General features: G+C 38.9%; 1 protein-coding gene across 1 annotated transcript in view; it reads right to left on the bottom strand.

The window, feature by feature from the left end:
* Nucleotides 1-1242: 1242 nt before the first annotated feature.
* Nucleotides 1243-10778, bottom strand: part of mpped2 (metallophosphoesterase domain containing 2b) — a 43817-nt gene continuing 34281 nt past the window's right edge. The window contains exons 5-7 of the mRNA XM_017475016.3: nt 4664-4779; nt 3582-3695; nt 1243-2561 (exon numbers count right to left, since the gene is read on the bottom strand). Of these exons, the coding sequence (XP_017330505.1) occupies nt 2443-2561; nt 3582-3695; nt 4664-4779 (349 nt within the window). The 3' untranslated portion in view covers nt 1243-2442. The remainder of the gene's footprint in view (nt 2562-3581; nt 3696-4663; nt 4780-10778) is intronic.

Raw genomic sequence — 10778 nt, 5'->3', positions numbered from 1 at the left:
ATGTGCTGGAAGCAGGAAAAATGGGCAAGTGAAAGAATCTGAGTGACTTTGACAAAAGCCAAATTTTGAAGGCCAGATAACAGAGTTAAGAGCATCTCCAAAACAGGTCTTGTGGGCTTTTCCAGTGAACCAGCCACAGGGACATGGGCACCCAAGGCTCACTGACATGGCTCTTCTTGCTACAGTAGCTCTTCTGTAGTCCAATCCCACAGAAGAGCTACTGTAGCACAAATTGCATGAAAAAGTTAATGCTGGATAGAAAGATGTCGGAACACAGTGCATCACAGCTTGCTGTGTACGGGGCTGCATAACCACAGACCAGTCAGAGTGCCCATGCTGACCCCTGTCAACTGCTGAAAACACCTATAGTGGATGCATGAGCATCAGAACTGTACCATGGAGCGATGGAAGAAGGTGGCCTGGTCTGATGAATCACATTTTCTTTTACATCATGTGGACGGCCAGGAGCGTGTGCGTCACTTACCTGGGGAAGAGATGGCACCAGGATGCACTATGGGAAGAAGGCATGTCGGTGGAGGTAGTGTGATGCTCTGGGCAATGTTCTGCTGGGAAACCTTGGGTCCTGGCATTCATTCTTGTGGATGTTACTTTGACACGTACCACCTATCTAAACATTGCTGCAGACCAAGTACACCCCTTCATGACGACAGTATACTCTAATGACAGTGGGCTCTTTCGGCAGGATAATGCTCCTAACCACACTGCAAAATTGTTCAGGAATGGTTTGAGGAACATGACGAATCTGAATTGGCCTCCAATTTCCCCAGACCTCAATCCATTCGAGCATCTGAGGAATGTGCTGGACAAACAAGTCTGATCCATGGAGGCTCCACCTCGCAACTTACAGGAATTAAAAAATCTGCTGCAAACATCTTGGTAGCGGATACCACAGCACACCTTCAGAAGTCTTGTGGAGTCCAAGACTCGACGCGTCAGAGCTGTTTTGGCACCACATGGTGTTCCTACACAATACTAGGCAGGTGGTTTTTTACGGTTATGGCTGATTGATGTAGTCTGTCCAGCTCTCACCCAGATCTGTACCCTCTGCTCAAACAGATTCCAGAGTTTCAACAAGACTTTTACAGGGTATACTATACACTTTCCTTACACATTAGCATTAACATTACCATCATAATGCTTTGCAGCTCGTGCAAAACTACAGAAGCAAAATGTCAGAATGTCTTCGTGATTTGGTGACCATGAAAACTGACAATCATGGGATAAAAATCTTGCAGTTTTTATTTGCATATAAAGTCAGCTAAATGACACGATGAATTAAGAAAAAGTCTCATGAACATAGAAACAAGGCATTTACAAATGGCACCAATGACATCATGGCAATATATAGATTTTTTTTGTCCTGTCTGCGCGACATACAACAAACACAACACGATCCACCAGGTGGAGATGAGAAAGTAAACCATAAGCATAATAATAACCATGGGCTCAAAGCAGCTGCAAAGATTTTTTTCCCAGCTCCTTGTTGAAGCAACATTTAAATTTGGCTTGATTAAAAAAAAATATGTACATTTTATTGATTTTGTAGAACAGAGCCTCTGAAGTTAAAGTCTCAGCTTAAAGAAATCACAAGCGAGGCAAGAACTAAAATACAAAAAGCGCTATCAAAATTCAAACAGCACAATCCTGAACCGGTGACATTATTATTATTATTAATTTTTTTTTTTTTTTTTTTTTTTTTAAACATACTTTAATAATTACAGCAATTATTGAAACTTTTATGATGGTTTGACAGATTTTCACAATAATGTATTTTCTTTTATCCATCTGTCAGGATAACAGTTTTGACATTTTGTGAACCTTCCTAGATTTTAGGTGGCTTAAAAATGATGCCTACCTAGGCAACTTCGTAACAAACGGAACATGGCAGGAATGAAAGAAAAGTACCTTGTGAAACCTCAACCATTTTTTTTTCTCCTGAATATTACAGTCGAAATGAAATATCTTGGCTTGGAGAATAGTTTGATGAAACGATTTTGATTGAACCAATAAATAGAACCGCAAAGCATCGTGGGAACGATGGGTAACTTAAATCCTCAAATCAATGTCTCATCTCAGCAGACTGAAATGTTTGTTCTTTAATACACTCCTGCTGTGAAAACATGTATTGCTGAGTCTCTAATGGTACCTTATAATGCACTTTAGATACAGAAACAAATTTAACAAGGCAACCAATACAAATGAACCATAAATATGAAGTCACCATTTTTCTTCCTTTTTTTTTCCTCCAGCAAATCATTATTTAAATGGTATGATCTTACTTTTTTAAAAAATATTACATATCCATGCATTCATCTTTTTTTGTTTTGTTTAAATACAAGCAAAGTACAAAAGACCATTACTTTAAAGATAAGAAGAGTTGGGGAGTAGAAAAAAAAGGGGGGAGGGGAATTAGGGGGAATTTCACGAGCTTCCGGGGTTGGGAAGGTCGAATACGATGGGTGGATTGGTGGGCTGGAAACTGACTGTACACGTAGACGAGTTGATGAATGTTGTATATCCGTCTGTCATTAGGCCATAACCTGGAGGATGAGGGACAGAACAACAGAAAGGTCCAAAAATGTTAAGGTCTAGATGTCACGTCACATATCTAGAATGAATAACCAAATGTTTGATATGATTTATACTAGACATTTATATTATTATAAATGGCGAAGGTGTTTGTTTTGTTTTTTTCCCCCATGGCACGCTGTTCCATGTGAAGCTTGTGAGACCATGAAAGGCCACAATGATTAGACGCATTTTATTTATTCATTCATCTTCAATAACTTTTATCCTGGCCACGGTTGTTATCGTTTAAATTACTTATTCCTTTTAATTAATTATTGACTTCTTGAATCTGATAGATCAGAAGGTGTGCAATATTCCCGTATAACAGTAGCTCTGGCAGTAATCATGAACGCTTTATAAATCAAATCAATGCACCCATTTTATTAAGTTATTGTTTCTATAGTAACAGCTCACACGCAGGGACTATTCTAAGATGAATAATAAACAGATAATAAACAAAATAATAAACAAACAAAAAAATGTGTTGTTTAACATTGTTGTGACAATGTGGTTATGATCATTTAAAAATGTGATTATGGTTTTCTAATGTTTATGGAAGGCGTCTCGGGCGTCAGGGCTTTGTAACACTCATGGTGCTTTGTAAAGATTCCCAGCGCAGAAACGTTTATGCTTTCTGGTGGTTTTTGAATGAGAGAGAAAAGAAGATGCAGGTACAGTAATGACTGTTTACTGTTGCTTTAAATAAGTGATAACTGGAACATTCTATAACATTAAATCTAACTATAAACCGTTAAAAAGCATGCTGTTTATCATTAATAAGAGAAAAACGGTCATCTCTGTGCTAGAAGCAGAATAACACACTTTGGACTGTGTTGTTATATGAAAATAATTCCCTTCTGGGTGCAATATTTGAGGAAATCAAACCATCTCGGTACACTGGGAAATATTCTGGGTGGACACACACAAAAATAATGGTGGTACTACAGCGCTCCTAACAGGAAACTGTGTATTGTGTGAATTTTGGGTCTCACCTTCATGGATCCCGCCGTAGACGTGGAGTTTGGGCCGGACCCGTCTCTGTACCGTGTTGAGTAACTCCACACAGCCCACTCTCTGGAGCTCCTTAGGCACCCAGTCTCTGAACCCTGAAGCCAACAGCACAGCGTGAATAAAAACACCTTCATCTCAGTTTGTCCAACGTACAGTATCTGAGTGACATGACCGAGACGAGAACATTAGACGCGTCTGAGCTGAACGCGTGTATCCTCAGCACTGCTAGAGCAGCGACACTGTGTGCTTTCAGAACAATGAAATTTCCGTTAATTACGCGGGGCCTGTTAACAACCAGTGGTTAAAATACAGCTGCAAAGGAACAGCTAGTTGCTCAGATATTAGCCTTTTATGTCAGAGGATTATTTACTTGCAGATTTGTTTTCTCCATTTATTCATGTTCCCTTTTAAATGATTTTGGTAGGAATCGAAGTCATTAAGGTTTAGTTGGTACATCATGTCTGTTCCAGCTTGTGTTTATACCTGATGTTAGGCCTAACCACAATACTCGAAAGAAAATCTCTCCAAAAAAAAGAAGAAAAAAAAAAAAAGAAAAAAAAAAAAAATCAACCAAACGCACTTCCTTTTATGAGAACTAGCCAAATGTCCCCAAGGTCAGAATCATCATGTATTCTTTTCATTATGGGGCCATTCATTCCTCCCAGAGGGCTAAACACATGCGCGCGCGCGCGCACACACACACGATGATGACAATAACCATCACCATGACCTGATGACCTTACCTCTTACCATAATCCTACACATGCAACATTAACCCTAATCTTTAACCCCACACTAATCATAAACAAATGAACTAAATCATTCACTCTCTATACAAAGAGTGTTTACAGGCATTTAGATAAATGTAATCTTTTTAAGGATTTCATGTTTAATTTTTTTTTTTTTAAGAATAAATAGTTGAACATCTAAAGCCTGTAATTAAATTAAGAGTTCAGAAATTTGTTTTTTGGGTTTAATCGGAATAATTTAGACGGAAGGACAATCAGACAAACGTCTACACTTACTGAAACAAACCACACACGATAAATGAAGTAGACTTTACCCAAAGGAGGCCCGTGAGTCATGAGGATGTCGATGTCCTCAGGGATCTGGTTCCACTTGTCCAGCAGAGACTGACCGCGAGGCAAGTTAAAACCCCATCCATTAAACCAAGGCGTCCTGGGGAAACACACACACACACACACACACACACACACACACACACACACACTTTATAAATATCACATCCAAGTGCATCAGTCTAATTCTACACCAGAGATGTGCAACACCAAGACCACAGTGTGTTTGCACTATCAGATATCAGGGCCACTGCCATTGTCTGAAGGAGCAGAGGTTATCTCCCGAGCAGAGACCCCGGAGCAGAGGTCACAATCAGAGGCGGCCGATTGATCACGCTGTCAGCGCTGCCGAGCTGGAGCTTGTTAATGCGAGTTTTTATTTGCCCTGGGGAACGGCGCCACCGACAGGCCGCACTAACACGGCTAACCCAGTCCAGACCCGGGCTGATCGAGGCCAGACGACGCCGACAGGCTGTTTGGATGAGGTCGGGGTGGGGGGGAGGGGGAGGTCAGGGTCCCGTGCTGGGAAGTAATGCTGAGTGACGGATGAAGATAAATATAAAGACGAGGCAGGAATAAGCGGGGCTTTTAGTGCACCTCCTGCCACGTCCAGACTTAATGTTCACTCTGAAAGCCAGAGTTCAAAGACCAGAAAGCTACTGACTTCTATAAACTGTGCACAACACACACCTTCATACGCTGTGCTCGGTTAAACACGAGCTGATTAGTCGGGGATATATTTACTGTATTTATACCACAGCTGCTGTGTTATAAAGGGAGAATTAAACACCTAGAGTCATGCCGTTTTGGGAAACCTTACGATGATGATGTTAACTCCATTTCATCACACTACCCCGTGGTTGATTGTATTCCTATTCTAGCTGCAATTTAGATTAATCGGCACCGAAAAACGATTGATGGAAAGGTTATCGACAAAGATCCACACCAATTGCGGGAGCGGCTGAGAAAGGTCCGCCGTCATTAAACAGTACAAGAGCGGCCTCTAGTGGCGAAATAAATCACTGGCCAATTTTGTTGTGTTATTTGAAGTGTTTTTTTTTTTTTTTTTTTAAATTCATTTTGGACGTCTATTTGTATTTGGAGCGTTATTTTTTGGTTCAGTTTGGAGGCATCTCTTATTTACCTTAATATTTATTAATAGTTCACATATATTATTATTTAGATATTTAATTCATAAAAAAAAGTACAGTACATTATCATGGTGCAGTCAGTACTGTTTATTTTTGTAATAAAGTTCAGCAATAATTTGAGTTGTTAGTTTTTAATATTGATACGGAATGAAAATATCGGTTGATTAATGGGTTATCGGTAGGTACTGCCCAACTTCGTTATCGGTAAAATCCTCTATCGGCTGACCTTGATGTTATACAGTTATCGTTATCACGAATGCGACAGAATACAGTCACTCCCGATGCTACACCGTTTAAAAGAAGGCCGCCGAGGAGGGCCGAATTTCCGGGCAGAATTTGAGGCTCCTGAGGAAATTCCGTCATGTGGAATAAGAAAAATAAGTTCTTATCTTGGGAAATCTCAAGATGCATCTCACGTCATTTTAGTATACATCTGTTCTCGTACTCATTTTCATTCTGAAAACCATGCTGGACAAAACTACCACTCTGATCATATCAAAGTTTTAAGCTCATTTTTACGAAATATTTCATCGTGTTTTTGAACAATTCACATACATTGTTTATTATAATTTTTCAACTTGAAAATCACAAACTCCCCGTTTACATGTTTAAACAGTCTGACCTGGGCATTCCTCAAAATATTTATTAAGAGAGTCTTATAGAGTAATTTTGCTTATAATTAGCATTTTCCAAAAGCACAGTCCGCAATCAGTGAGATTATTATGCGGACGTCCTGTTTGAGGTAACGTAGCCTTTTTTTTAAAATTTCATAATCATGAATTACATGAATCAGAATGATCATTAAAGCCATTGCCGTGCCTCATTACATTACACTAATTATTGTTGTGGATTCAACATCATCTTTACAGCTAAATGACTGAAGTCCAAAGTATTAAGTTAATGGACACATTAGTAAGGCTGATTAGTCTCAAAGGAGCTCCATGATAATAACAAGATTCGTAATAGGAGAGAGAAAGACAAATAATCTGATCTAAAATATAAAGTCCATGTACGCTACATTCATTCATTGACAAAAATGAAATGGGGAGGAAAAAAAAACTGTAAAGACTTCTCCTTTGCTTGTTTTTCATTATTTAAAAATTTAAAATAACAAAAAGCTGTTTCCTTGCTTTCAACATTTTTACTTCGAAATGAGAAAGGAACAAACGCAACCTCAATACAAGCTTGGATTCAAATGGTTTGCTTTCAGAAAGCAGAAAAGGATTCCGGCACAGTACATGTATTGTACCGGTCTGCAATACTGCCCGAGACAATCGGACTGTTGATGTACATGTTTTAGTGCACGTGGAGCACCGTGACCTGAAGGCGTCTGATCTCTGCGGGTTTTTTTTAAACAGTGTGTGGGTGGTGTGTGTGTATGGTGTGTAGAGGGCAGTCTCCTGAAGACCACAAGTCCTGATTGAGGTCTGTATTTAATAAATTACGCTGAGCAAGCACTGGAGGAACTGAGGGACTTCAGCAACCGCACGCTTTCTTTTTCACTTGAATTATATTATGAGAATCGTGTTAGAATATGGTAGACGAGTGCCAATTACGGAAAAGAAGAGCGAGCCTCGGGCGATTTAGTGTGTCAGGCCTCTGTTCACTTCAGAGCAGGATTACCGTATGGATTTTATTCACATATCCACACACACACACACACACACACTCTCTCTCTCTCTCGCTCTAACCTTCTAGATGAAGAAAAACTATGCAATTTTTCTCTAAATTGCAAAAGCATAAATAGACACTACACTTTACGAGCTATACTATAGGTACACATTTTTTTAAATTAATGTACGATGACTAAAAAGGGTCGATTTGCAGCTTGTACCGGTTGTGTTGTTAAATGCAAGAGAATTTATGAGCTACATAGCTTATGTAACCTTGTACAACAAAAAAAAGAAAAGAAAAAGAAACAAATCCAGAAGCTAGAAATGGCTAGAACAGTTAGTCTACTGTCTCTGTGAAGAAACAAGGAATTTTCTTTCAAGCGCTCTTTCTCCGAATTACCACAGTCGTCCGTCTCCATACACAAGAAACAAAAGAACTCTATAAATACAAGCTGGGGAAAAAGAGGAAAAAACATCCCCAAACCCCCATTTGCCAGCTTGTGGTTTGTGGCAGATTGTGCGGCTTGCATGAGTTCACGTCCAGGAAGAGCTGTCAGCCTGGGATCGTTCACTAAAACAAACCGGGCCGTCAGATAAGCAGCGAGAATGCCGGCTCCGTCAACATGCGCTGCGTCCTTCATCAGCTCATGCTGGTTCAGCTCCAGACCCCCTGCTCTGACTGAAGCACAACAAACTGGACAATCAGCTAACACAACCACACACATTCAATAGATTGTTAAAATGCAGCAAAATATCATAAATCACATTTAAGGTGATTGAAATTGGAATAATGGCAGTAATCGCATCGCTGATATTTAGCTAACCGTGCACTCACACCAGTAAAAGGACAATCTGACAAGTAACCGGTAATCTTCAAAGTAAGCAAGAGCCAGAATTTCAGTGACACAGCGAAAAGCGACATTTGAACCAAGATTTTCGCAATTTGATGCAAAAGAAATGACGCAGTAAAGCAAAAAAAATAATTCATTAAAACCAAATGACTAGCTCGAATGTGGTGTGTGTGGTCCGATGTTTCTTCAGTTCCCCACGGACAACTGCAGCTCCTACCTGCAAATGGTTCCCAATTTAAATCTGACCTACAGAAATGGAATTATAACTTAAAACTCTCATCCGGTCAGATACGACCTCTAATTAAATAAGACATTATTAAAGAAAAATAAAGCTTGGATGGAAGTAGCAGAGATCACTGTTGCCATTGGTGAGTGTACATACTGAGGTAGAACAGATAGCTTACTTTGCTAATCTGCCAAACAATACTAGTATCAGTCAGTACAGGATTTCAGAGGGTTTTTGTGATTGTTGTGGCTAAAAATGATTGATTTCACTGAGGCTTTTGCCCAAACTTTTTTTTTTTTTTTTTTTTTTTTGCATAAAACTGCTTGAATTAGTGAAATTGCAATTGCACAAAATTGTTTTGCACACTCTTTCGCAGTGATGCTTGTTGGTAAATGAGGCCTTTTAGCTGTACTCATGCTCGATGCATGCAAATCAAACTTTGGCTGAACGAGCATTGTGATGACATCACGTGACGCGTCTTGGCCCAAATCTGCGGAAAATCTGCAGTAATTTTGACCAATTTCAAGCTCTTCTGAATATTGCTTGATTTTGCCTTAATTTCTGCGATCGCAAAATCCTGGAGGTACTGCCGTATGGATCACATAACATTTAAGTCCACCAACCAATTTTGACACTGATTAGCGTGTTATTTAATTTTAGTTCAACTAGCTAGCTGCAACCATTTCTCACTGGGGGGAAAAAAAAAGCAATAACAGTATCGATTGCTATGCACCCATTAGAGATAAACTACAAGCAACACACGTGACATGTTTCTTCGCTGGTGTTAAGTTGCCGGTGGGTATGCATTACAAGTAGCAATGCACCAATGCGAAATTTCTCAGCCGATACCGATAACCGATTATTCAGAGTGATATCAGCCGATACCGATAACCGATAGTTCTGCCTTTTATACCTTCTTTTAAATTAATAATAATTAATTAATTACACAATTCTGAAAGAATACTTTGTTTCACAGTAACTGGTCTCAAACAGAAAACACATTACTCACGTTAACATTAACTCATGAACTAAATTCTGAAGATTAAAGTAAGATTTCTTAACTGATTGAATGTTATTAATTCATATTTACAGAATTAAGTGACTGAATTCTTAAAAAAAAAAAAAAAAAAAAAAAAAAAAAAAAAAAAAAAAAAAAACAACTCCTGTTAGTCTCACATTCACTCACCACAAACAAAATCATTTCTACTTCATCACTGAACGTCAAACTGGTAATAAATAATATCAAGTTTTTTATAGGATTATCATTAACTGGATATGAAATACTACTCTACAAATATATTTTTCCGTGCAATACATACTGCTTTTTTTTTTTTGGTCAACTCATCATGGGAAAAAAAATTTAAGACTTGATGCGGAAAAACTCCTGCTTCACTGCTGCTCACTTCCGGTGTAAAATTTTAGCGGTGCAGAGTTTACAGAGATTACAAACTGCAGTTTTGTCATCATTTCACACAAGAGACATCTTTACACACAGCACGAAATCGCAGTGTTTTCCCTTTTGATTGACAGGATATAATCAGCCCTGACCATCAGATGTTTTTAAACCATCGACCGATGGCCGCTAGTGGGAAAAATAGCCTTTACTGGCCGATACCGATTATTGGCCGATACATCGGTGCATCTCTACTTAAAAGTCATTCTCTACTCATAATGACTCAGCATCCATGTAAAAATCAGCCATCTTCAACACAGTTCTCAAATCTCAAAACAGCTCAGGGCAGAAAAATGGTGCAGTGGCTCCTAAGTAATTCACTACACACACAACGAAAGAATTTGAGATTCAGCCAGTTCGTTTTTAGCTTAGAAAATGATACGTAATTTAAAAATATGCAAAAATATGCGGTGCCATTATTGGTATGCATTTATTCTGACCCGTTTTTGTACACCAAGGGTCATTTGGCCAAAAGGTTTAGAAACATGGGACCTTAAACATTTGAATGTAGATTTTTTTTTTCCATTCAAATGTGTAAATGGTATGAAATTTGAATAATATATGTGTGCATTTTTTTTTTGTGAAAGAGAAAACCTTTAGGGTTTTCTATAGGCATAATGTAATGTACAGAACACAGAACAGGCCAATGCAAACCTCTTTAATGATAGCAGTGAAAGAATGTGTGTGTGATGGATGTGAGAGTAAATAAAGGTGAGCAGCTGCTTTGAGCCCCTGCTCTATATCGTACAAAATGACTTCTTACTAGACTTTAGGGATATTTAGTTCCTGCCAGTAGAGCAACAGA

This window comes from Ictalurus punctatus, chromosome 8, assembly GCF_001660625.3.
Source record: "Ictalurus punctatus breed USDA103 chromosome 8, Coco_2.0, whole genome shotgun sequence".
Classification (NCBI taxonomy): Eukaryota; Metazoa; Chordata; class Actinopteri; order Siluriformes; family Ictaluridae; genus Ictalurus; species Ictalurus punctatus.
This window is presented reverse-complemented; position numbering and strand designations above follow the sequence as displayed.